The 25,172-nt window shown below is 67.9% G+C and overlaps 1 protein-coding gene across 4 annotated transcripts; it reads left to right on the forward strand.

Annotated features, from left to right (window-relative positions):
- Positions 1–577: 577 nt before the first annotated feature.
- On the forward strand, positions 578–23,694 carry ADAMTSL2 (ADAMTS like 2). Of its 4 annotated transcripts, none has more exons than XM_053667855.1 (20): positions 578–784; positions 2,016–2,153; positions 2,454–2,544; positions 2,990–3,132; positions 3,798–3,873; positions 4,357–4,459; positions 4,917–5,062; positions 5,169–5,292; positions 6,555–6,635; positions 8,907–9,082; positions 9,679–9,988; positions 11,002–11,371; positions 14,716–14,813; positions 17,354–17,480; positions 18,422–18,635; positions 18,730–18,885; positions 19,389–19,559; positions 20,223–20,399; positions 22,154–22,298; positions 22,991–23,694. In XM_053667855.1, the coding sequence occupies exons 3-20, from the start codon at positions 2,455–2,457 to the stop codon at positions 23,107–23,109; spliced, it is 2,826 nt and encodes a 941-aa protein (XP_053523830.1). In that variant the 5' UTR covers positions 578–784; positions 2,016–2,153; position 2,454; the 3' UTR covers positions 23,110–23,694. The 4 variants fall into 4 exon arrangements, with proteins under 4 accessions (XP_053523830.1, XP_036983721.2, XP_053523828.1 ...); XM_053667853.1 differs by having other exon boundaries at positions 768–848; positions 2,016–2,151; XM_053667854.1 differs by having other exon boundaries at positions 768–848; positions 2,016–2,132.
- Positions 23,695–25,172: the final 1,478 nt, after the last annotated feature.

The raw sequence follows: 25,172 nt of genomic DNA on the forward strand, positions 1-25,172 counted from the left end.
TCCGCACAGCTCCCCGCGCCTGCCCCCGCGCGCCCTGGGCATCTCGGCCATCTGGTCAGCGGGCTGTGGCCATTTCGGTCCCTTCCCTGGAGTCCTGGGTGGAGCCCTCCTGGGTCTTCTTTAGCTCCTCCCCCTGCACAGGCCTCTGCTTCCCAGGAGACCCCTGTGGAGCCTGCCCCGGTGACCTCAGAGCGTGGTGTCCCCTCTGGACCTCGGTCTTCCCACCTGTGAAACTGAGCCGTCAGGCCGTGTGTATTGGATGCCCTGGGCTGCCCCGGGGGTGCCCGGGACGGGGCCCCTCTGGGGGCAGAAACAGGCAGAGGCCAGGCCTCCACTGTGACCCCGGCTAGAGGTCCCTCTGTCTGGACACCCAGGCACGCCACCCTGAGCCCTGGACACGGGCAGGCGGCCTCCCTGCTCACCGCTCCTGGGCCGGGCCGCCGCCAGCAGGCAGCTGGGCCGGCCTGGCGCGGCTCCAGAGGCGCGGAGCGGGTTAAAGTGTGCGCCAGGCCGGCGGCGCGGGCGGGGGAGCAGCCTGGTGGGAAGTGTGAGATCCTCCCAGTCTGCCTGACAGCTATAAAGGCGGCCGCGCCGCGGAGCCGCCTGGGCTGTGCACCTCCCTGGGAACCCCCTCTCGTGGGTGCTCTTTGAAGTGGAGGAGGCCAGGCGGGGTGCAGGAGCGAGGGGAGAGGCAGCCCCGCCGCCCGCAGTGCACCTGGCGCCGGCTGCCCCCGCCGCTCAGCCCCCCGCTCCAGGAGGACAACCTGCCGACCCACCGGGGCAGGTAGGTCGCCTCCAGCCGTCCTGCGTCCCACTGCGGCCGGCCGGGTGCGACAGGCAGCCCAGAGGTGGGAGCATCCCCCAGCCCCCTCGGCCGTGGTTACGTAACAGGGGGAGGGCCCGTGGGGAGGGGTCTGGACCCGCGGGGCACGTTGAGGGTGGCCCTCGGCTTCCAGCCTCGGGTGACTGAGGCTCTCCTTGGCGAACCTCTCCCGCTGGCTGGTGGCTGTTTTTGGACCCCAGGGAGGGCTGGATCCCGCATGCGCCGGGGCTGGCCCGCAGCCAGCGGCGTCTGGGCCTTAATGAAAACCAAGTGTGAGGCCGGCTCAGCACCTGTCTCCAGCCCGCAGGCAGGAGCAGGAGTGCCTGTTAGCCAATGGAACCCCAGAGGGGGCTCCTCGGGCCTGAGGCTGGGGAGGGGGATGCGGCGGAGGCCTGTGGGGGAGGGGTGCAGACAAGCAGGGAGGGGAGGCGGTGGCCGGTGAGGTGGGGGTTTTGAGGGCCCCAGCCGCAATCTCCGGGGTGTGTTACTGTCTCGCCCGGGGCAGAGGCGGTCTCGGGGTGCCAGGGTGGTGTTGGCACCGTGCCCGAGGATCCACAGGTGCTCAGGTGCACGAGAGTGGGGGGACGTCAGAGGATGGGGCGGGTGTGGAAGAGCTGGCTTCAGCACAGGCAGGGCTAGGGGACCTCCACACCGTCTCCCTGGAGTGAGCTGGTGTGGGGGGTGAGGCCTGAGTCTGCTCCGGGCTCCCGCGGCTGGTCTGCCGCTCTGCTGTGTGGCTTCGGGAAAGTTGGCTCCCCTCTCTGGATTCCAGGCCCCCGGGGGGGAGGGCTTGGTGGTTCCTGGAAGCCCTTGTCCAACGTGCTGGCAAGTGACACTCAGGGCGGAAGACAGACTCTAGACAGAGGCCGCTAAAGCCCCCCAGCCCCCCCACAGCCACTGTCCCTCCTTTTGGGGGGCAGAGGGCCCTGCAGGTGGGAGGCTCCCAAAGTGGGGAGTTCAAGTGGCATTTGGGGCGGGGGCACTGGCTTCCCGAGGAGACCGTCCTGTGGCCCTGGGCCCTTCACGCTCTGGCCCGCAGGGGCACGGGTGCCGGGCTCTGCCAGCCTGAGGTCCCTGAGGGGTTGGGGTCAGGGGCGCTGTGGCCAGGTCAGGGAAGAGCCTGGTGGCACCTGAGGCGTCCACAAACCCACCCCTCAGACGGTCCTTCTGCCTCTTCCCCTGTGGCCGGCAGGCACAGAGCCGGTGAAAACCCTGAGGGCTCCAGCTGGGCTGAGTCCACGGGCCGCGGTGGGAGACCGAGTCCGGCGGGGCCTCACTCCGTCACTGAGGACACAGCCTCGGCCCACAGGTGTCCTCCACGAGCTCAGGTGTCCAGCAGCAGAGCAGGGCACGTGACCCCAAGTGCCCTCAGACACAGGGGTGGGTGCGGGGAGGGCGGGGCAGGCCTGGCACGGCCCCGCTGTCCTGTGTCTCCAGCCCGTGGCAGGCACCTCCAGTCACCTCCTGGGCCCTCCCACCCGGGCTGCCAGCAGCCACTGCCGTCCAACCCCCGGCGGCCCCGCGGCCCTGGCAGGGGGCGGGCCCTGAGGGCTCTTCCCCAGGGTGGACCCTGCTCGACTGACAGAGGAAGTGCGTCTGGCCTGGCGGTGACAGTGGCCTTGCTCCCCAGGATGGACAGCAGACTGCGGCCTCCTCGCCGAGCCTGGTCCCTGCTGACTGTGGCCCTCGTGGCCGGGACTGTGGCATCCAGCAGGGCCATGGTGAGTGGGGAGCGTGGTCCCTGGCCCAGAGGGCCTGGTGTCGGAGGGGTCGGGGGCCCGTGTCCAGGGGTCCCGCCCGCGGCACCTTCCCCGAGTGCCCTCTGCTGCCCGGAACACGTGTGGTGGGGCCACGCCTGAGCGGGCCTCCGGCTGCTCTGGAGCCCTTGCCCTCTGGCGGGACAGGGCTGAGGCCGAGCGCCACCCCTCAGAGCTAAGTTGGGGAGTGGGGCATGCACGTGGGCAGGGCCATGTCCCCCAGAACCCACGGGGGGCCCTGGGCTGCCGGCGAGTTAGGCGTGTCCTCAGGACCCGGAGGAGCACCTGGGGCGGTCCGGATCTCACGATGGGAGGGACCGGGGCCCACAGCACCCCTCTGAGACCACCCGGGGGGCCGGCCCATCCCTCGGCTCTGCCGTCCAGCCCCCGCGGGGCCTCTCTCACCCAGGGCAGCAACCCAACGGCCAACAGCCTGGAGAGGGGCCCGGACGCCACGGCCTACTGGTGGGGGGAGTGGACCAAGTGGACGGCGTGCTCCCGCAGCTGTGGCCCAGGCGTGATGTCCCAGGAGCGGCACTGTCTGCAGCAGAGGTGCGGGGCTCGGCGGGGCGGGCGGAGCTTGGTTTGGGGCGGCACCGGACCGGCCCTGTCGGGGACACGGCTCCCAGGGGGGGCCGGCCCTCAGCGGCGGGGTGGGTGCGCCCTGCTCCGGGGCACGGGGCACCGGCCTTCACGAGGAAACAGGGTCCCTCTCTTAGGCTCTGCGGGGGTGGGGTGAGCCCCCGGCCTTCTCTTCAGACGGCCGGAGCTGAGTCCACATGGAACAAGCGTGTGGCGCCACAGCTGCGGCCGGACAGACCTGGGTTCAAGTCTGGCCTCTGACACTTCCCAGTGGGGTGGCCGTGGGCAAGTCCCACACCCTCTCTGAGCACCAGCCCCCCCACACCGCCCCCCCGCACCAGCTGACATCTCCGAGGTCACACGTGTGCGTGAGCTTCGGTGCTGGGCCAGCACACAGGCAGCATCACGAATTCTGGGTGCGGGGACCCTGGGCAGGGGGACAGGGACGTAGAGGTGACCCCGTAGTGTGCCCCCCGGGAAGGGGCTGGGAGACCCGCTGAGCAGGGCTCCTCCCGAGGAGCGGCCGGGGGAGGCCTGGGGGGCGGGGCTGGAGGCCGGTCCGGGGGCAGGAGCAGCGTCGGGGCCGGCAGCTGGCTGTTTCCTGGACCAGCTCAGCAACGGCGTCTCCCCAACAGGAGGACGTCGGTCACGGGCGCTGGGAACAGGACCTGCACGGGCACGTCCAAGCAGTACCAGCTGTGCCAGGCGCAGGTGAGGCCCCGCCGTCTGCCCCCACCTCTGCAGGGGCCGGCTGTCCCCTCGGACACTCGGCCTCAGGCCAGCCCCGCATCCTGTGAGGGGGGCCCTCCCCACACCCAGTCAGACGGGGCCGCCTGCTGTGCCCGCTGCAGGTGCGGGGAGCTCCAGGGTTGGGGTCTCTGGCCCCCACAGGTCCCGAACCAGGAGCTCCTGGGGGGCTGACAGTCACTGGGTGTCTGGTCCCCACCTCCTGCCCCACCCGGAGGCCCTGGGTGGAGCTGGGGCGGCAGGGGGCTGACAGGATCCCACCCAGAGCACGGGCCGGGCCAGCACACGAGGGCACCGTGGGGTCCCAGCTGCCCCTGTTCATTTTCCTGCATCCGGAGCCTTCGGGGTGGGCGGGGTGGGAGGGGCCGCCCCGGGCGGTGGCTGCCTCCTGCCCGGGGGGCACAGGAGCCCCTGCAGCCGCCCCCACTCCATGTGCTCGGTCCCCAGGAGTGCCCGCCGGACGCAAGGAGCTTCCGGGAGGAACAGTGCACCTCCTTCAACGCCCAGATGTACGACGGGCAGCGGCACCAGTGGAAACCCCTGTACCCCGGTACCTCACCCCGGCCACTGCTCGGGCGGGTGCCCTCCCCGACCCGAGGGGTCTGCTCCTGGGGTCTGGGCGGGGGGCACACTCGTCCGGTGGGCGGGCAGGTGGGCTGGACAGAGGGGCCCTGTGGAAGGTTGTGAGTTGTTCCGGCGTCTGGCCTCTCCTGCATGTGGGGGGTAAGTGGAGGGCGACCAGGCCCAGCCACGCAGGGCCATCCACCGGCTCTGACCTCCTGCGAGGGGGACTGTCCCCACCCACAGGGAGGCAGAGGCCAGAACTCACAGAGCAGGGGCTGGGCCAGACCACCGGCCCCTCGGTTCACGCCAGCCCCCGGGACCCCAGGCAGCCCCTTCGCCCCTCTAGGCCTCCACTTCCCCGTCCATGCCGGGGTGCGTGCAGTCCCCGCGGGAGGGAGAGGGAAGGCCCGGAGCGTGTCCCCTGAGGCCCTGCGTCCCCGCAGACGACTACGTCCACATCTCCAGCAAGCCCTGCGACCTGCACTGCACCACCGCGGACGGCCAGCGGCAGCTCACGGTCCCCGCCCGGGACGGCACGTCCTGCAAGCTCACCGACGTGCGGGGGGTCTGCGTGTCTGGAAAATGTGAGGTTGTTAAACATTGTAGCAGGGGTACCGCGGGGCTCACCTCGCCGGCCGCCCGGCGGCCCGGCCTCCGCGGGGTCCCAGCAGCCCTCTCTGCCTCCCTCCTTGCAGCCCATCGGCTGTGACGGGGTGCTCTTCTCCACCCACATGCCGGACAGGTGCGGCGTCTGCCAGGGGGACGGGAGCAGCTGCACCCGTGTGTCGGGCACCTACCGCAAGGGGAACGCCCAGCTCGGTAAGACGCCGCCGCCCCCTCCGTGGACCACCTGCTCCTCCACCCAGGCCTGGGGGCTGGCCAGGTGCTCGGTGAACTCCCTGGGCTGGGAGTGACCAGCGGCTCTTTGTCCGGCATCTTCCGGACAGCGGGTTTGGGTCAGGCCTTGCAGCAGTGCGGGGAGCTGAGGACACCCGCGCGTGCGTGCGGGCTGGGCGGTGTGAGAGCGTAGGGTGCTCAGGCAGGAATCTCGTGAGCTGGCTGCTAATTTAAAAATGAACGTGTATAAACCTACCTTTGCATAAGTGACACTTAGAGTCATCACATCCTAGTCACACCCGTGTCACCAGGACACTGGCACAATGAAAGTGCCACCGAGGCAGGTGAGCTGCTGGCCCCCTCCCCCTCCATCCCCGGTGTGGCTCCCGCTGGGGGCTCGAGTGGCCCTGGTGGGAGGGCTCCCACCGTGGAAACTGGCCACACCCCAGGGGAGAGCCCCCCCCCGCCCTAAGAGCCAGGTGCCACCCACTGAGATGCCCACTGAGGGCCAGGAGGGACGAGCTCAGGGGCCCAGGCTGGGGCTGGACGGGGGAGCAAGGGCACCCAGTGCTGGCCTGTGGCAGGCAGGTGCCACCTGGGCAGGCAGGTGCCCACGGGCTCAACCACCTCTGAGGCAGGAACCTGCCGTGTCCACATCAAGCCCGATAATCCTGATTTCTGAGACCTGAGGCCCAAAGGCTTTTCTGCCCAGGGGCTCGAACCATCTCTCTCCTCCTCCCCTCAGACCCGCCCTCCCCAGAGCTCACCGACAGCACTCCCGTCCTCCAGCCAAGGGGCCGGAGGGTCTCTGTGAAGGTCTCCCCACTCCGTCCCCACCACAGGGGGGGCCTCGACCCCAGGCCCTGAGCAGACTTCAGCCAGGAGCCTCGTCCTTTCTTATCCACATCTGGTGCAGATGAGGAAACTGAGGCCCGAGGCCTCCAGCAACTTGCTCAGGGCCACCTTGGGGGTGTCCGGTAGAGCAGGACTCAGGTCTGTTCCACTCCAGCAGACCTCCCTCAGTGGCCTTGGTGGGGGAGGGGCAGGGGGCCTGGTCTCCAGCCCGGGCAGGGGTTAGCCCTTAGGTGGCACCAGGGACTTCAGTGGGACCCTGGACCTGCCCCTGTGCATCCAGGCAGCCCCTGACCAGGAGCCCAGGAGGAGGGGCCGCCAGCTGTTGCCTTTCTGACTGAGGGGCAGTGGCCACAGCCGGACCCGCTGCTCACCATCGCCCACCACCCCAGGTTACTTTCTGGTGACCCACATCCCGGCTGGTGCCCGAGACATCCAGATCGTGGAGCGGAAGAAGTCCGCCGACGTCCTGGGTACGTGCCGCGCTCGGGCTTGCGGTTGAGCACGGGCCCCACATGGGGGCAGACGAGGGTCCTTTGCTGCAGGGAGGGGCGCACTGCTGAAGCCAGATCCCAACCCGGCCTGGCGGTTGGCGGGGGTCTTGGGGAAGCTGACTCCCCCGAGTGTGGAAGGGCCTTGCTGTACTCTGAGCTGCTTGACTGCGGAGGGAGGCGTGACATCAGGTAGTGAGCTGCCCGTCCCTGGAGAGCCTGGCAAAAGCCGGAAGTGGGTGCCTGCCTCCAGGGTATGGGAGTGGGACCCAGGAGGGGTGACGGTTGAGGCACAGAGGGGCAGTAGGTGGCCAGCCCGAGGCCATGCGCGGCTGAGGCAGAGGAAGGGTGTAGACTCAGGGGCTCTCAAGTGAATGTTCGTGCCCCCAGATGGCCCCCCAGTGGGTGCTGGACGGGGGCGGGGGGACATCCTACAACCTGAGGGTTCTGGAGTTATCAGTATGGCGGCCAGGGCAGTGAGGCCCCGTGCTGGTGACGGTCCTAGAAAGGTGTGCCTGGTGTGCACCCCAGGAGACCCCCTGTGGCCCTGGTGGCCACTGCGGGCGGGTGCTGACCCCTGTGAGTGGCACCGTATTCGGCCCTGCCCTGGGAGAGACGGGCTGGGGACCCAGGCGAGAGGCTGTTCCCGATGCCTGGCGCACCTCCCTGCCTCTTAGGGTGGCCCCGTGAGAGCCAGCACTGGTGGCGTGACACCCACCCTGCTCAGGGGACGTGGTGGCTGGGGTCTGCTCAGGGCTGTTGAGGGAGAAGCCGGCCGGGTGCCACCCTCTGGGCTGCAGGCTCCAGCCTGGCACCTCGGCAGGGCTGTGCACCCCAAGCCCCAGCATCTGCTTGTGGGGGGCGGGCCTCTGCCAGGCAGCCACTCCGGTGCCCGCAGTGAGGCCGGGAAACGCCGCGTTCCTGGAGCTGGCCGCCAAGAGACCGCTCTGGAGAGACGCGTGGAAATGTCAAGGGCAGCCTCCGTCAGAGCCCTGGGAAACCCGCAGGGAGGAATGTCGTCCCTGTCAGGAGACAGGGTTTGGACGAGGGCCAGGGATTGAACCCCCTGCCCACACCTGCAAGCTGGGCCGGGCAACCGGCCCCCACCTTGCCCCTCCAGGCACGGCTTGGCCTCGGTCATGGTGTGTGCGGGTGTTTGTCCAGCAGATGCGTCCTGCTGCTGTGTCGGCCTGGTCGGCGGTTTACTGCCCAGCTGCCCCTCGGCATCAGGGGCTTCAGAAGCTGAGCTCTTCCCTTCTCGGGCTGGTTCCTGGAAGACGCACTGTCCCCGAGTGGGGAGCCTGCCTCCTCACTGCCCGCGCTCCCGGCCGTGCCTGCGGTCACTTCCACAGCCCCAGGGACGGCCGGCTGCCCCAGACCACTGCCCCGGCTCTGGGCAGTCCCTGCCCCGCCAGGCCGCGGGACACAAGGCTGTGTGTGCCCTCTTGTCGTCTGGGCGTCGCTAGGCCAGGCTGGCCCTGGGCAGGGCCATCCTACTGATGTCCCCCTTCCACATGTCCATCCACCTGCCCCTGCCTCACAGAAGGGTCACCGAGAAAGTGCCCGGGCCTCCCTCATCACGTCCGGCAGCCTGGGGGACCCGGGCAAACGGTCGGCCTGGTTGTGTGTGCATGCGAGGCATGACGTCACAGCTCATAGTGAGAGCACAGAGCTGGTCGGCTGGGGTGGCCAGGGAGGGCCTGCTGGACCGCTGGGGCAGGGCTCTGGGCCAGCCAGGTCAGCGTCCCTCTGTGCGGACCCCAGAGGCGCCTCGAGGTTGTGTCCCCATGTCCTGGTGGGACGCTGGGGCAGTGACTGGCCCAGTGAGTCTACAGCAGAGCCTGGCTGGATGTCCGGCCCCGCTCTCCTGGTCGATACCCGCTGCCCAGTGGCCAGGCGGCTGCCTCCCCAGATGCTGGCCCTGCTGCTCCAGACTGGGAGGCCAGTCCTGATGCCACCGGCCCCCTCGCAGCCCAGCCTTTCACAGGCGACCAAGACGATAGGACCCAACGGGCCCGCGGCCGGCCACCTCCGGTCACCTAGACACGCCTTGTCTAGTTCAGGCTGCTGGGGAAGCGCTTCTGTGTCCTCGGCACTCAGAGGCCGGGGCTGCCGGCCGCTGCGCACACAGCACCCCCTCCACTTGGTGTGGGGTCTCCTGCCTTCAGGGCGTTCAGGGAGTATCCCAGGCGGGTGGCTATCGCCCCCGCTCCAGCTGATCGACCCCGGTGACCGGTGGCCTCGACCTGCCAGCCCTTGCAGATGAAGCTGGCGCCTTCTTCTTCAACGGCAACTTCAAGGTGGACAGCCCCAAGAACTTCAACATCGCCGGCACCGTGGTCAAGTACCGGAGGCCCACGGACGTCTTCGACACTGGCATTGAGTACATCGTGGCCCCGGGGCCCACCAACCAGGGCCTGAACGTCATGGTGTGTGTGCGGGGGCCGGGCGGCGGTGGCGGCGGCGGTGGGAGGCGGCTCCGGGCCGGCAGGCTGCACAGTGGCCGGCAGAGTGTGTGCCCGAGACAGCACCCCCACCCAGGCTGGGCTGGGCCCCTCTCGCCCACCCTGCCACCTGTCCACTGACTTGCCCCTTCCTTCGTTCCTTCACTGCCCCAGGTTTTAGTGCCTCCTCTTTGCCTGCCTGTATTTGCTCCTCACCAGTGCGTTTCCCTGCTCTCGCTCCCCCACCTCCCAGTCTCTCACCTTCTGACTTGCCTTTTCATTCATTCATTCACTCACTCATTCATCCGTGCTGTCAGCCTCCCGGCCAATGGGCATAGCTGGAGGTCCTGCCCAGGTCACTGGGGACAATGTGGGACACGAGGATGGAAGGCTACACAGGGATGCAGGGGTGCAGGGCCCACTTCACGCTCGGGGGGCTGCGCCCTCCATGCAGGGTCCTCCCCCAGTTCCACGGACACTGGCATTTCTGCCGGGTCCTTAATGCTAGGGGACCTCGCGGGCTGGTGGCCACTGGCCTGCCCTGGACTCTGCCACTGGCTCCGGTCTCCCCGCTCCCGCAGGTGTGGAACCAGAACGGCAAGAGCCCCTCCATCACCTTTGAGTACACTCTGCGGCAGCCGTCCGCTGCCCACCACGGGCAGCCCTTCTACTTGCACTTCTCCGAGCCCCCCTCCGAGAGCGCGGAGGACCCAGAGCTGGACGGGCCGGCGCTGCTGGGCTTCCTCCCACACAACGGCTCGCTCTTCGGCCAGGCCTCCCCCGAGCGGCTGTTTGGAGCCCCGGGCCCCGGGACGGAGCTGGGTCTGAGCAAGGAGCATAATGAGGTCTGCAAGCAGGCTGGCGGCACTCCTGGGGGCAAGGGCTTCCGAGGTAATTGGAGGGGGTGCTTCCCGGGGAGAGGGGCCTCGGGGAGGGGCCTGTGGTCCCCTGCAGGCGGCAGAAGGGCCAGACAAAGGTGCTGGCTCCTTGCAGGCGTCCGGGGTGGGCGCAGTGCCAGGCCTCTGCCTGCGCCTGTGATGCGTTCTTGGGGGTGGAGGGGGCTGTCCCCTGTGACACATGGGGACATGGGGGCTCAGAGGGGAGGACCTGCCCACGCCGCACAGCCCACTGTGGGTGCTGGGAGTCAGACCCAGGCTGCTCTGACCTCATTGGCGCTGCCCTCGGTCACTCAGTAGAGGCAGGCAGCATTTGAGGGGCGGTGACGGCTCCGGGGGCCACAGCGGCGTTGCTCCGAGGGCAGAGGGTCGACCAGACTCAGGAAGGGCCCCTCACGGACTTGGGGGGGTGGGTCTGCAAGACCCTCAGTGTCTTTAGGTAGAAGACACCCGAGCGGCCGTGTTGGTGCCCTGGGGCTGCGGGGATAAATGATCACCGCTGGCCCCGGATACCAGGGGTGCACCCTCCCCGGTCCTGGAGGCTCTGGGGGGTCCTTCCCACCTCTCCCAGCTTTGAGGGGCCCCCAGTGTCCTTGGCTTTTGGCCAGGCCACTGCCATCTCTGCCTGGGTCCCCACACACCTGCTCCTCTGTGACTCCCTGTGTCTGCTCCCCTTCTCCCGAGGACAGCGGGCGTGGGCGGGGGGCCGCTCCAAACCCGGGGCAGCCTCACCCCGAGGTCCCTCACCACGTCGACAAAGAGTCTGTTTCTAAACAAGCTTGCATTCCACAGTTCTGGGTGGACACGAGTTCTGGGGGACCCCTTCGACCCACTGCGGAAGTGGAGCCAACCCCCCACAAGAGCCTGTCCAGGCCGGTGGGCCTCCTCTCGGTGCCCTGCGTCCACTCAAGGGCGGGACCCGCCTCTGGGGGCTCCCGGGCTTGGCTCTGGGCCCCCCGCCCCCATGTGTGGGACCGCTGGAAGCTGAGCCACTCGTCTCCTTTGTAGATGGCAATGCCACAGGGACAGCTCTCTCAGGGGACACGGAGGACCAAGAGGCCGCCTCCCGCCTACCCTCCCAGGGGCTCCTCTTGGCCAGCGTCCTCCCCGGCCAGCACCTGGGCGCAGGCCCTGACTCCCAGGAGCTCACGCTCAACGGGACGACGGGCAGCAGCATCTTCCTGCAGGGCGCCCCGCGGGGCTCCCCCGCCGAGGGACTCTACGCGGACTCTGAGGAGAGCGAGGGCGCCGGCGCCTACCTGCTCAACGGGTCCTACCTGGCGCTGAGCAGCGACAGGGTGGCCAACGCCTCCTCAGAGGCCCCGTTCCCCAACGCCAGCCTGCCTGCCGGGGCCGGAAACAGGACGCACAAGGCCAGGTAGGCGCTGGGCCCCTGCCCTGTCCAGGGGCCCCTGGGGCGGGGCCCTGTAAGCGAGGCCTCACTGCGGGGAGAGGGGGTCTGGCCGCCCCCGCTCCCACACCCCCCTGCCCCTCAGGCCTGAGCAAGTTAAAGCCCTGAGCCGTGCACCCGTGTGCGGAGCTGATGCCGCTGGACGCTGGGACAGGAGGGCGGGGAGGGGGCCACTGTCCAGGGTGCTCCTCTCGAGCCAGGCTTGGGGCTGAGTTTGCCACTGCACCGAGACTTAGACAGTTACCGGGGCTCAGAGAAGATGAGCGACGTGGGCGGGGCCACCGTGCCAGAGCGTTCGGGTCCCTGGGTTCTCTGTCCAGACCGTCCTTGTGCGCACAGCTGCTGGGTGGGAGCTGGGCACCCCAGGCCACTCCTCAGGTGCAGGTGAATCGGCACCAACCTTTGCTGCGCCAGAGAGGGGATCCCGGAGGGTCCAGTGGGTCCCTCAGTAGGGGCCAAGGGCCCAGAGTCGGGCATCAGGACAAGGCCTTCTGCTGAGGGGTGGTGGGGAGAGCTGGAGTCGCCTCTGGGGGGCCATGGGAGCCCACTTGGGGTCAGGCCCCCAGAGGCAAGGCTATGGCTGGGGACACTACAGTCACAGCTGCAGAGTCACCCCTGGGGACACCTAGGCAGTCTCAGCTGGGGAGATCTGGGCAGTCAGGACTGGTCTTGGGGGGGCCTGAGGCCAGAAGCCTCCCTGGGTGGGGGGCAGATGAGAGCAGGGTGCCCCTGGGCCCGCCACCAACCCCACTGGAGGACAGTCCCCAGAGACAAGCCCCCTGAGCTGAGGGCCACCCTGAGGGGCCGATGCTCACCTGCACAGGCAGGGGTGGGGGACGCAGGAGTGGGCTCAGGCTGGGCTGCCTGGCTGCCTGAGGGCCACCCAAACCCCTTGCCTTAAACAACAAACACGGCTCAGACCCTCTCTGGGCCTCAGTTTCCCCTCCTGAAGTGAGGGACTTGCCAGAAGAGGGCCCGGGGCTGGCCAGCGCTGCTGTCCAGGAAGCCCATTCAGGTTAGCCCGAGCCTGTGGGTCCTTCAGCCACACTGCAGAGTCTGTCCTGCCCCAGCTGAACCTTACCCACCCCCTCAGCCCCACGGGGGCATTTGGGGTTGCCAGTGCCTACGTGGGGGGGCGTCACAGGAATCGATACAATCTATCGCCAACTTCCAGCGGGGCCCAGACGTGGGGAGATGGGGCAGCTCCCCACCGGCCACCATCAGAGGGCGCTGAGACCGCAGGTGGCCTTTTAACACAAAGGGCCGAGGGCAGGGACGGGCAGGGAGCCCCCGGCTGAAATAGCCCGTTTGGGCGGGCTGTCCAAACACGGGAAGCCGCATCTGCCCAGGGTGGAATTGGAGGAAAGGCTATTTCCATTTTCTCGGGACAGCCTCCGACAAGGGGCAAGCGTCCGAGACCCGGCGGGGGGCAGAGCAGCGGCCAGTGCGTCCCGCCAACCCCCCCGCCGGACCGTGGGGACCCCCACGGCTGCCGGGCCCCCTCTCCCTTCCAGACGGTGAAGGGCTGGGGGTTCAGCCGCTTCCGGGGTGTTTTTCTCCCGGGGCCACTTCCAGGAACTGGCCCTGCCTCGCTGTACAGACGTGAGCAGGGATCGTCCAGAGCTGCGCAACCCGAGAGTGACGCACTGGAACTCAGAGTGACGCCAAGCTGTCCCTCCAGAAGCACCTTTTGTGCTTAAAACCCCGGAGAGTTATTTTAAACCTGTCACACTCCCGGGAGTCAGGGACGAGGGGGTCGGGGTGAGTCACTCGGCTGCTGGCTGCGCTGTGTCATTGGAAGCGCTGGCCCACCGCTCCCCGGGGGCGGGGGGCTCGGCCTCCTCTCTCCTTCTGGGGGAGGATTTAAAGCTGCCAAGAGGCAGCTGGGGGAGCCCAGGGTGGGGAGCGATCTTCCGGGGCCTTCTGGGCCCAGGGGCCTGGTTCCCAGGAACTGGGTGGTCACCCAGGGTTCCCCAGGTCCTTTGTTCTCAGGGAACAGGGTCTGGTGGGGGGGACAAAAGTTTTCTCTTGTATTTTTCTCCTATTTTTCAAATGCAGTTGGCGTTCTGTTGACTTTGTATTGGTTTCGGGGTGCACACGGTGGTTAGACAGCATGTGCTTTACAAAGTGACCCCCGAGTCCAGTCCCCACCTGGCCCCACGCAGAGTGGACCCAGCACGGCCAGCTGCATGTCCTATGCTGGACGTCACAGCCCTGAGATTCCTCTCATTTTTGAGGAGGACAGTGCGGGCCTCCTTCCCCTGGGGGATGTGGGAGAGGGCAGGGCCACCGCCCGGTGTGCTGGCCCTCGTGCCCGTCCCCACCCCCTTAGTGCTCCTGGCTCCCCCATCCTCAGCCACCCCACCTGGGAAATTCCAAAAGCTGGAATCCCAGCCGAGGCCTTGACCGCAGACCGACCAGGAGGCCTGTCTTGCAACCGTCCCCAGAGCTGACCGTGGGTTCCCAGGAAAGGGCCTGTAGCTCTGCCCATGCTCACACCCTGGGACACTTAGCTCCTCTCCTCTCCTGCCAGCCTCTGGGCCCAGGGGAGGGGCTGGGGGGATCGAGGCCTGGACCCCGTGGGGCAGCCAGGCCTTCGCACCCGGCCTCTCCCCGGGCTCCCCGGTTGGCGGGTCCCATGGGTCTGTGACGATGGGGAGGCCCTGTCATCTTAGGCCTGATGCTCTGGGAGCTGCTGCTCCTTCCCTCCCCCTTGCTGAGCCCCCCCGGAGCCTGCCCAGCAGATACGGAGGTCAGAGGTCAGAGGTCAGGCCTAGCTCACCCACCGCTCAGAGAAGCAAACAGCCCTAACAACAGTTGGCCTGGGCGGGTCACCTGGAGGCGGTGTGGCCCCATCCCCGTCTAAGCTTTTCTGTGTCAGTCACCGGAGCCGAGCGGCTAGTGTCCCGTTCAGTCAGGACCCTGGCGGGGAGGCCGCAGAGGAGAATTCTGGCACCTTCTCAGCATAAAGTGCCTTCCGATGTCCCTCCCCAGGGAGGGCGCAGGGAAGAGGACCCATTTTGGATGCTAGAAGGTGACAGGGAGAAGCTGGCATGTGTGTGTGGAGGGACAGCTGTATGCTGCCTTGTCCCCCGACTCCTGAAGGAGCTGTGACAAGCCGCGGTGCAGGACCCTTGGACCGTCAGTCACGGAGACGCGCCAGGCCCCCCGTGTCCTAATCCACCCCACCCCGTGCTTGACAGTGGTCCTCTCACCCTAATGGGCGGGCTACCGGGGACTAGGACAGGGTGCCATCCCATCACGGCGCCGCCGTGGCCTCTCACCCCCTTCTCTGCTTGACCTCCTTTCAGGACCAGGCCCAAGGCGCGCAAGCAAGGCGTGAGCGCGGCGGACATGTACCGGTGGAAGCTGTCCTCGCACGAGCCCTGCAGTGCCACCTGCACCACAGGTAGCGCCCGCCACCACCCCGCCCGCGGCTCGAGGGACGCCGGTCTGCCCTCGGCAGCCCTGGGAGGGGGCGGGACGCGACCTGGGTTGGGGTGCCCTGCCAGCGGGGAACCACGGCGAGGCTGGCCTCCTGGGCGTTGCACGGCCCCCACAATGCTCTTCGCCCACCGTCATTCACGCCCCGTCCCGTCGGAGTGGATGTCCTCTTGGTGGAAAGGAAGGGATCCTGGGGGTGAGGAGTCCGCGGTTGCTGACAGCAGACACAGGAGGGGGCCCCCCACCCCCGGTCGGGGCAGGGTCAGGTTCTCTGACCTCCGCAGGGGAGGCGGCCGGGCGGGACACGGAGACCCCTTGGTGACACCTGACAGGCAGGCACACGTGCTTAGTACTGAACTGGGACTTGTGGCACGTCTCTGCTCACGTGGCTGGCCACCGCCACCCTGAGTCCCTGGCCGTGGCCACCAGGGACTGGGCTTCAGCGGCTGCCCCCTGGGGCTGCCAGGGGGTGCGAGCCAGCAGGGGGACACCATCAGGCGCAAGAGGGAGGCCTGAGCACCACCCCTTCCCTGCCTGGGGCGCGCGGTTGGGTGGGCACGTAGCCCGGCTGCCCATAGCTCCGGGGGGCTGCCGGGCCGCTGGCGTGCGGTGTCTGTGAGCGTCCAGCCGTGTTGCCGAGGCAGCGGCACCCCTCGCTGCCCTGGGCCTTGCCAAGGGGCACACGGAGGGCTTTTCCGTCCAGGACGCAGCTCTCCCGTCCCCAAGCTCAGCCAGGACATGGCGGCCTCCTCACTCCCCCTAGAGGCGCCCTGAGGTGGCAGAGCCGCAGGCGAACCGGTGGGCGCTCTTAGGCCGAGTCTCAACAGTGCCCCCACCGTCCCTCAGCTGCCCCGGGACACTGGAGTGGGGGGGTGGGGCCGGGAACCCTGAGCCTCTCCCCTCTGTTCCCTGGTCACTCACCGAACGGAAGGGCTCCCTGTGTGAGGGGGTTTGAGAAGCACTGTGTTCAGGGCTGAGGTCATGACAAGGGTGTCTAGGAACATGGGGCTCTAACTCTCTCAGTGTCTTGGGGAGTTCCCATCTGGGGGCAGGTAAGCTGAGGCCTGGGAAGTGTGACGAAGTCCTCGTCACCCTACCAGGACAGAATGGGCTGGGACCTGAATTGCAGCCCCTCTTGGGGAGGGCCTCCGGGGTCCCCGCTCCGTGAGTGGATGAGGAGTCGGGCACCTGGCGAGGCTCTGTGGGTCCCCGGCCCCAGCACCCACCCCGGGGCCCCAGAGCTGGCATCTGAGGCCGGGAACCTCCCTGGAAGTCCCGGCCTCACCCGCAAGGGGCTGTAGACCCCTCGGCCCAGCGTCGACAGAGAGGGGCAGGTGACTGCGGCTGGTCCTTCTCGGAGGAAGGACAGTCCCGGGTGGGCTGCTCCCCAGGCTGATCGTCCATCCAGGGCTGGGGCTTGGAGGGGCCGGTGCCACTGGCGGGGGACTCGGCTGTGGCTGCTGGGAAGGCAGAGTGAGGGGCGGGGCTCGCACTCACGGGACATTGATTTGCCCTGAGGGGCTGGCCACCAGCGGGGAGGGAGGGTTCCATTTCCCTGTCATCCAGGAGGGCGGCGACCTCTCTCTCTCTCTCTCTGTCACACACACACACACACACACACACACACACACACACACACACTAACGATGAGAACAACGATAACACCGCTGCCCCCTCCCAGAATCGTCCCCCGCGTCCCCAAGGGCAGGACCCGCCACCGCTTGGAGAGTGTGGCCACCTGGGTGCCAGCGTGGGGCTGCTGGGGGAGGGGACAGGGACACAGAGCTGGAGGCTGGTCATTTAGCTAAAGAAGATTGGGGATGGGGGGTTGAAAAAATTGGGGTTCACCACGGAGGGCGGTGGGAGGGGCTGTAACACTGTTTGGGGGGCTGGCAAGGGCCGGGGTGCTAGATTGACCACCTGTATCCACCATCCACCCGCCTGTCCATCAACCTAATTATCTGTCCATCCTCCACCCACCCACCCACCATCTGGCCACCCGGCCATTCACTGTCCTCACCCATCACTGGCGATTGGGCAGCACACGCCTCCCTAGGGGCCAAGGTGAGTTCTTCACAGCAGCTGGGGGGGTCGGGGCAGGAAAGGGAAGAGGTCAGACTCTGAGTTCTCCTGTCACAGCTCTTCTTTTTTAAAAATTTCATTTATTTCTGGAGAGAGGCAAAGGTAGGGACAAAGACAGGGAGAGAAACATCAGTGTGTGGTTGCCTCCTGTGCGCCCCCTACTGGGAACCTGGGCCACAACCCAGGCATGTGCCCTGCCTGGGAATTGAACCGGTGACCCTTTGGTTCATGACCGGCACTCAGTCCACTGAGCCACACCAGCCGAAGCCCCCATCACAGTTCTGTGAGCTGGTTAAGGCCATTGTCCCTGATTCAAGCAGGAAAGCTGGGCTCTGAGCAAGCCCGAGAGGCACCCACGGTCACATACCTGTCTCCTGGGCGCTCGTGTGTGGCTCACAGGCCTTTGTCTTGTCCTGAACTCAGGGGTCATGTCGACCTACGCCACGTGTGTCCGCTACGATGGCATTGAGGTGGACGACAGCTACTGCGACGCCCTGACGCGCCCAGAGCCGGTCCAGGACCTCTGCGCGGGGAGGGAGTGCCAGCCCAGGTGCGGCCCCCAGGCCCCACAGGGTCGCGTGTGGGGACAGGGGCGGGGAGCCGGCTCTGCTCCGTCCAGAGGAGCAGGGGGTCCTCCTGCTCCTTCCAGGGGCTGCGCGGGCGGGGCTGGGCCGGGGGTTGGGGCGCACACTGGCCTGCCCGTGGAGTCCGCCGGTCCTCCCTCGCTGAGCACGTTGTCCGCGGCCGAGCCTGGCCGCAGTGGGCACTCCCTCGGCGCCGTCCGCTGCGGGCTGCTCTCTGCTGGGGTGGCACCTTTGCCCCAGGCCCCCTCGAGGCAGCCAGGATCTGTACGTGCCCCGAGGGCTTGTACCCCAAACTCCAGGCTGTCCCCGTCACGGAGGGAGGCCCCGTCTTCCGCCTGTTCTGCCTCATGAGTGGGCGGAGGTGAAGCCCTGACCGTGCCCTCCCCCCAGGCACAGTGGGGGCGGCTGTGGGGCCCCAGCCTGTCGTCAGGGCAGCAAACCTGTCTTGCCCCCCGCCCCCCGCCCGGGGTCTCTGCTGCCTGGCCTTTGGCTCCTTTCTTAGGAGCTGAGTGTGCGGCTCTGGGTCCTGCCAGCCCATCGGAGCCCCCACGGCGGGGTTTGGGGCTCTGCAACTCTGGGGTGTGACCCCAGCCTGAGCGAAGGAACAGGGCCAGGACCGGGTTCCCCACAGGCTCTGGAAGGCCAGGGCATGGGTGAGAGCAGGTGGAGGCGCCTCCAGCTGCCGGCCACTCCAGGCGCCCACCCAGGCCCCACCGAGGGGTTCCCTGAAAAGCTTGGGGGCCCAGGGCGGCAGCCGCCATGGTGTAGCCTCACCAGCGTCCTGTGTGTCTCGGCCCTTGTGACTTTGGACCGTACGGGGAGGGAGGAGGGGGACGCACTGTCCCCGGGATACAGCGTCGCACCGGCAGGAAGCGGGGGTCACTGAAGGCCGCCCCTCCCGGGACAGGTGGGAGACCAGCAGCTGGAGTGAGTGCTCGCGCACCTGCGGCGAGGGCTACCAGTTCCGCATCGTGCGCTGCTGGAAGATGCTGTCACCCGGCTTCGACAGCTCCGTGTACAGCGACCTGTGCGAGGCCACCGACGCCGTGCGGCCCGAGGAGCGCAAGACGTGCCGGAACCCGGCCTGCGGGCCTCAGTGGGAGATGTCCGAGTGGTCCGAGGTGAGCACGCACCCCGCCAGCGAGGGGCACTGGGGCGGCGGGGGCGCGAGCACACTCACATGTCCTGACCCCGCGCTCGCCCGGTCCCTCACAGTGCACGGCCAAGTGCGGGGAGCGCAGCGTGGTGACCAGGGACATCCGCTGCTCGGAGGACGAGAAGCTCTGCGACCCCAACACCAGGCCCGTGGGGGAGAAGGAATGCACGGGGCCCCCCTGTGACCGCCAGTGGACCGTCTCTGACTGGGGGCCGGTGAGGGTGGGGCCCCGGGGAGGGAGGGGGGCTTCGAGAGGGGGCCGGGGTGTGAGGCCAGTGAGAGGGCCTCCCCGTTTTCCCGGAGCGAGGACGTCGGGGAAAGACCGGCCGTCCTCCTGGTTATTATGCAGAATCAGGATGTCTGCCCGGAAACAGGGTCCCGCACAGCGACCCCGCTTCACGACCCCCTGCCTGTCCCCCTGGGTGCCTGCCTCTGTCCCCTGGTGGGGAAGAAAGAAGCCCAGAAGCTCCCTAGGGTGCCCTCCGGGTGCTGGGGGCGCAGATGACCTTGTGGGGGTTTTAGGTGTGTTTTCCTCTCTCTGTGTTTTTCGCCAAGCAGCAGTATCGCTGTAATTAGAACAGAACGTGCTATTTCCAACGTGGTTACCATGGCAGCGGCTCCCGCAGGCTGCGGGGGTGGGGGGCGGTCCTCTCTCTTGGGAGCAACCTCATTAGGGGAATGGAGAGCCGGCTGGGCCCGAACCCGTGTCCCCCTGCAGTGCAGCGGCAGCTGTGGCCAGGGCCGCATGATCAGACACGTGTACTGCAAGACCAGCGACGGACGGGTGGTGCCGGAGTCTCAGTGCCCCGTGGAGACCAAGCCCCTGGCCATCCACCCCTGCGGGGACAAGAACTGCCCGGCCCACTGGCTGGCCCAGGACTGGGAGCGGGTGAGTGGTCCGAGCCGGCGTGGTGCCCCTGCCCGGGGGACTCTGGGCTGACGGCCCAGCGGCCCGATGACAGATGGGTCAGAATGAGGGCCTGGCTGTAAATGGTGACGGCACCATGCACTGAAAACGAATCTGAAGTAAGAGAAGCCCAGAAGGCCGGAAACCCCTTCAAACTTTCCAGTCTAAGTAGGCAAATGCTCGGCCTCAGTGATGCTGCGGATTTAGCACCGTCCCCCGTCGTCCCGGCCGCCGGCCCCCCCACGTGGCCCGTGTTTGGAGGCCGCAGGGGCCGGCTGTGCCTGCTTTGGGGCCAGGTCCTTGTCCGCGTGGCCAGCTTCCCGGGGAGCTGTTCCCAGCACCACTGCTTCCCCTCAGCCCTTTGGGGCCACCAGCCCCCCTCGCTGGATCATCTTGGGCCAGTCGTCCTGAACCATTTGGATTCAGGACAGATGGTTTTCTGCGAAGTCGCTTTTGGTCAAATCTGTCTGGGACCAAACGTTCATTGCCCAGAGCTCTCAGCCAAAATCCACCGTCCGTCCCAGCGTCCCACCCCGTGGCTACTGGCAGAGCCGTTGCCCCTGGGGTCCCCGGGGTCGCTGGGGCCATGCTGCGGCCCTCCTGGCCCCTGCCCGGCCTCTGACCCCGTCTGCCCCCTGACCCCAGTGCAACACCACCTGCGGCCGAGGCACAAAGAGGAGGCTGGTCCTGTGCATGGAGCTGGCCCACGGGAAGCCGCAGACGCGCAGTGGCCCCGAGTGCGGGCTGGCCAAGAAGCCCCCTGAGGAGAGCACCTGCTTCGAACGGCCCTGCTTTAAGTGGTACACCAGCCCGTGGTCAGAGGTGAGCGCCGCCGGCCCCGAGGCCGCCTGAGGCCCGGCCGCAGGTCTGCTCCTGTCTCGGCTGCTCCTCCCTGACCCCACGTGCCCTCAGGTGCCCCTCGTCAGCCTCCATCTCGGCTTTCTGCCCCAGGAAAGCCTCTGAACTCTACTAAGCCAGCTGGCACCAGAGCCACCTCTTACAGGAAGCCTTCCTGGATCTCACCTCTGTGATCCCTGCCTCGTAGGGCTTGGGCCTCTCTCAACTCAGGGCTTGCCACCTTTCTGTCGTGCATTTGACATGTGCACCAGGCACCTGTCGTGGGGCAGCCAGAGCTCAGGTGGGCCCTTGGGGCCCATGGGCGGTGTCAGACCGGGGCCTGGGCCGGGCGTCGGTCAGAGTCCAGGTGGGCTTCAGAGTCCCAAGTACAGAGGCTGCCGGGGACGTGTGTCAGGACGGGCCCTCTCCGCAGCGGAGGGCCCTGGGCCTCAGGCTGGCAGGCGGCTGGGAGCCCTGCTGTCTCTCCCTGTGCAGCCGGGGCACAGCCCTCGGCTCCCAGACAGCAGGGCTCCCCTCCCCTCCGTCTCACCGAGGAACAAACCGAAGTCCAGAGGCATGTCCGGCCCACGGGGGCCCCATAGCCGCAGGGGGGGGGCGTGTGTGTCAGGCACTAGAGCTCCTGTCCATCCTGTCCTGGGCGGGCGGGGGACCTGGGAAGCGAAGGCAGGCCCAGCTCTCTGTCGCCCCACGGGACGGGCAGGGGCCCCGGGTGCCTGTGGCTGCCGGCAAACATGGAGCAGCCCCGCTTCATGGTCGGGTGGGGAGCGGCAGGCACCCCTCCCGGACTCTCCTGGTGCAATTCTAGGGTCCCCGGGGCCTGTAGCTGGCCAAGCCCCTCACGGTGCGGGGACAGTCAGACAACCTTTCTGAGTGAGGGGCACTGTCTTTTCCATGTGCCCTTTGCTCCGCTGCCCCGTGCCCCAGGCCCCCCACCCCCAGGGGCACCTGAAGTCTCAAGAGGGCAGGTGGGGAGGCCCAGAGAGGCCCCTGAGCATGGGGGTGTGGTAGGGAACACATCACTGCATCTGGTGCCCGGGAACAGAGGCCTGGCTGCCAGGGCACATCCTGAGGGTGTCTGCCCAATGCTGACCGTCCCCCGTGCGTGGCGTGGAGCTGGCCTCTCGTTGCCCCCGGCCCTGGCCAGTCCCTAAGCCGGGAGCAGGTATGGTGGTGGCGGCCACCCCTGCTCCGTCTCACGCTGTGCGGAAGGGACTGAGGGCCCAGGTCCCAGACAGGCCTGGGTGATGTGGGGTCAGCCTCGTGGGGGAGTGAGAGAGAGCCACCAGCTGGAGGCTGTTGGCAGGAGGCTGGAGAGCTAACTGGGGTCAGCAGCTGTCCCAGTAGCTCGGCGGGGTTTTCCGAGGGCAACATCTGGACAGCGAGCCGGGGTGGGGGTGGGGGTGGGGGTGGGGGTGGAGGATCCGTCTGATTGGCCCACGACACGCAGCCTTGTTCCGGAGCGAAAGACCAGCTCCCCCCGGCCCTGGCCCCGTGTGTCCTGGGCACCGGAGGACCCAGGAGAGGCCCCGGGGGGGGGGGTGTACCGCCCTCCTGTGCAGGTGGGGAAACGGAGGCCACACTATCTGGGGCCGAGCGTCAGCTCACCGCCAGCGGCCGGTGCCCTTTCCGGTCCCCATGCCCCCGAGCTCTTGTGCGCCTGTGTGCGCTGGGATGCAGCAGCCGGCGAGACTGGGGTCCCCTGCCCGTCTCCCCCTCAGTGCACCAAGACCTGTGGGGTGGGCATGCGGATGCGCGACGTGAAGTGCTACCAGGGCACCGACATCGTCCGTGGCTGCGACCCCCTGGTGAAGCCAGTCGGCAGGCAGGCCTGTGACTTGCAGCCCTGTCCCACGGAGCCCCCAGGTGAGCGGGGGCCTCCCCAGGAGGTGTGGGTGGAGCCAGGGCCCGAGGACTCGCAGGCATCTGCCAGGGGGCGGGGGGGGGGGGGACCAGGGCAGGCCAGGGAGGAGCGAGGCTGCTGCTGGAAGGGCCGGCCTGGCTGGGCGGGGGTGGCAGGGGCTGCGGGTGAGGCCTGGAGGGTGCTCAGCATCCTGGGAGCGGTGCTGAGCCTTGCACCATGGACAGAGCCTTGGCCTTGGAAGGTGGGGGGGCAGCTGAGAGAAAGGGGCAGGAATCTGGGGCAGCCGCCAGCAGCCCAGGGCTGGGCACGCAGTGTGTCTCCGGGCCTCCAGGGGCACTGTGCGCAGGGGTGAGCTAGGCCTTGGCCCTGTGGCCACCCAGGGGTACTTTGGGGGCTGAGATCAATGAGCGGCCCCTCCAGTCCTGGCCCCTGGACGTGCGCACACCCCTCCCTGCATGTGCGCAGGTCCAGCAGCCCCCCGACATCCCCGGGGACGGGCGGGGGTCGGAGAGAAGCAGCAGAGAAAGAGGCCCATGGCCCCCAAACCTGGAAAGGGCAGGAATGGGCCTCCTGCCTGCAGGGGCTCAGTGGCCCGGGGCCCCCAGAGCGTCCCCGCGTCGAGGAATAGAGACACAGGAAGGGGCAGCAGCCCTATTCTCACCCCTGTACGCCCCTCCACCATGTCCCCGCCCAGATGACAGCTGCCAGGACCAGCCGGGCACCAACTGTGCCCTGGCCATCAAGGTGAACCTGTGCGGCCACTGGTACTACAGCAAGGCCTGCTGCCGCTCCTGCAGGCCCCCGCACTCCTAGGCCCGGTAGCCACCGGCCCTACGCCTACGCGCCTCGCCGTGGGCTGCCACAGCCTTGTGGCCCCTCCACGGACCCCCGGCTGCAGGGCGCCCGGGCTGCGGGACCGGACGCTGAGCCCCTGCTCGCCCCTGGGAAGGAGGGCCCCAAGTGCGGACTGTCTCCCCCGACAGCCGCCCTGGCCGTGTGCGGGCAGCTGCTCTGAGCCCCGGGGCGGCGCTTCTGCGGACCCCACACCCCAGCACCCAGGGGCGCAGGGCCCAGAGGTGGAGGTGACCAGGCCTCCTGCCCCCGGTCCCCCTCACTTCTCTGGGCTCAGCCCTGGGAAGGTCGTGTCTGCCTCCGGAACAGGGGTGGACGGGGGTGGGGCCGGCAGGAAGGTGCCGGTGGGCCTCCGGCCGGGTCCCGCGGAGGTCTGCCCCTTTTGAGGAGCTCCCACCCCGACTTGGCGCCCGGTGCCCCTTACACACGCTCGCACACCGAGGGACCTCCCGCACCGTGTGCCGGGAGGAGGCGCCCTCTCCCCTGTGCCTGCTCCTGCTCCGTGGTCTCTGTCACTGCCCCCTGTATGTTAATAAAGTGGTCGTATTTATGGCAGCGTCGCGTGTTTCTGGTGGCTCTGGCTGGTGGGGGCGAGACATGAGAGGCAGGGTGGGGCTGTCCAGCTCAGGAAGACAGGCCTGGGGACCAGGCTGGGGCCGGAGGCCGGGCTGCAGCGGCTCCCCGAGGAGTGACGGAAGGTGACGGAGTGGGGGTCCTGCAGGCGCGGGCACTGGGGGGCATCAGGACGTGGGTGCTGCGGTCAGAATTCAGTCGGGTCCGTGAGCCCATCGATGGCGGGACTTGGGGGTGGAAGGGTCCCAGTGAAACATGGGGCTGGGAGGACCGGTGGGGAGCTTGGCGGGGCAGGACACGGGGTGGGGGTGCTGGCGGGCGCTCTGTAATTAACCTGAAGCACCTGCCCCCAGGTGAGCTGGGCAGAGCAGAGGAGGAGCGGAGGGCACCTGGGGACCATCCACATACCTGTTTCCGGGCCCTGTAGGAGGACTACTTAATCTGGACTTCGGGGGCACGGTCACAAGAGGGCTTCCTGGAGGAGGTGATGTTTAGCCTGGCCCAGCAACAGGAGCGGCTGTCCCAGACGAGGGGGGGGGCGGAGTGTGGAGAAGCGCTAACAGGCTGCACGAAGCCTGGATAGAGAGCCGAGGGGTGTGCAGGATGCTACAAACGTGGACACCGCAGCCAAGGGAGGACCCAGGGGTCCGCCCGCCGCAGAATAGCCAGGCCACGCGAGGCTGAGGGTGCCGCGGGGCGGCTCCTTTGGGGGCAGGTGGAGGGGGGCAGGGGGCAGGGTCTGCTTCCCCAGGATGCAGGGCCGGCCCACCCTGACCTGGGACCGGCTCAGAGACACCCTGCAGTGTTCAGGGTGGTGTGCTCAAGGTCACCGTAATCCAGTGCCCCCGCCCTCTTGTGTTCTGACCTTGACCCCGCTCCTCCTCCTCCTCCCCACTCCCACCTCTTCTCCTCTGTCCTCCTTCCCGCCAACTCTACAGCAGAGATGGCGGTCACGTGCCCCAGGTGACCCTGCCTGTCACCCACAGCCCTTGTCCAGGAGCTCAGAACCCAGGCCAGTGGCCCCTGTTCTCTGAAGAAGGACACCGACCCCCAGAGGAACTCGAACTTGAAGGAGGCTGGCCACAGCTGCCCCTCTGGGCAGAGCCCTGACCCCGTGGGCTGGACAGGAGAAGATGGGCTCCACCTGGCTCTGGGCTGCCCAGAGCCCTTTCCAGAAAGTTCCAGGGAGAGCTCGGGCTGCTGGCCCGGAACCCCAGGCAGGCTGCAGACAGCGTCAAGGGGTGTCAAAGACAAGTTTATTGGCTCTCTGGTTTTCTGGGGGGAGGGTGGCTCCCCGCAGCCCAGCACGCGCCCGGGTGGCGCTTCGTTTGTTTCGACAGAGGACAGAGACCAGCGGAGGGAAGGACAACAGAACAGCCACAGGAAGTGCCACCTCCGGGCCCTCGCCCCCCACCCCCACCCCACCCCCAAGCTAATGCATCAGAGACAGA

The sequence above is a fragment of the Artibeus jamaicensis genome, unplaced genomic scaffold (genome assembly GCF_021234435.1).
Source record: "Artibeus jamaicensis isolate MK-2021 breed Jamaican fruit bat unplaced genomic scaffold, CSHL_Jam_final contig_471, whole genome shotgun sequence".
In the NCBI taxonomy this organism is placed as follows: Eukaryota; Metazoa; Chordata; class Mammalia; order Chiroptera; family Phyllostomidae; genus Artibeus; species Artibeus jamaicensis.

What these genes read in the sequence shown, in the direction of transcription:
- ADAMTSL2 (XM_053667855.1), top strand. Translation starts at nt 2,455, where the DNA reads ATGGACAGCAGACTGCGGCCTCCTCGCCGAGCCTGGTCCCTGCTGACT. An exon ending in CAGTGCCACCTGCACCACAG is followed by an intron (nt 14,814 to 17,353) that starts GTAGCGCCCGCC and finishes TCCTGAACTCAG; the next exon opens with GGGTCATGTCGACCTACGCC. An exon ending in ACACCAGCCCGTGGTCAGAG is followed by an intron (nt 20,400 to 22,153) that starts GTGAGCGCCGCC and finishes TCTCCCCCTCAG; the next exon opens with TGCACCAAGACCTGTGGGGT.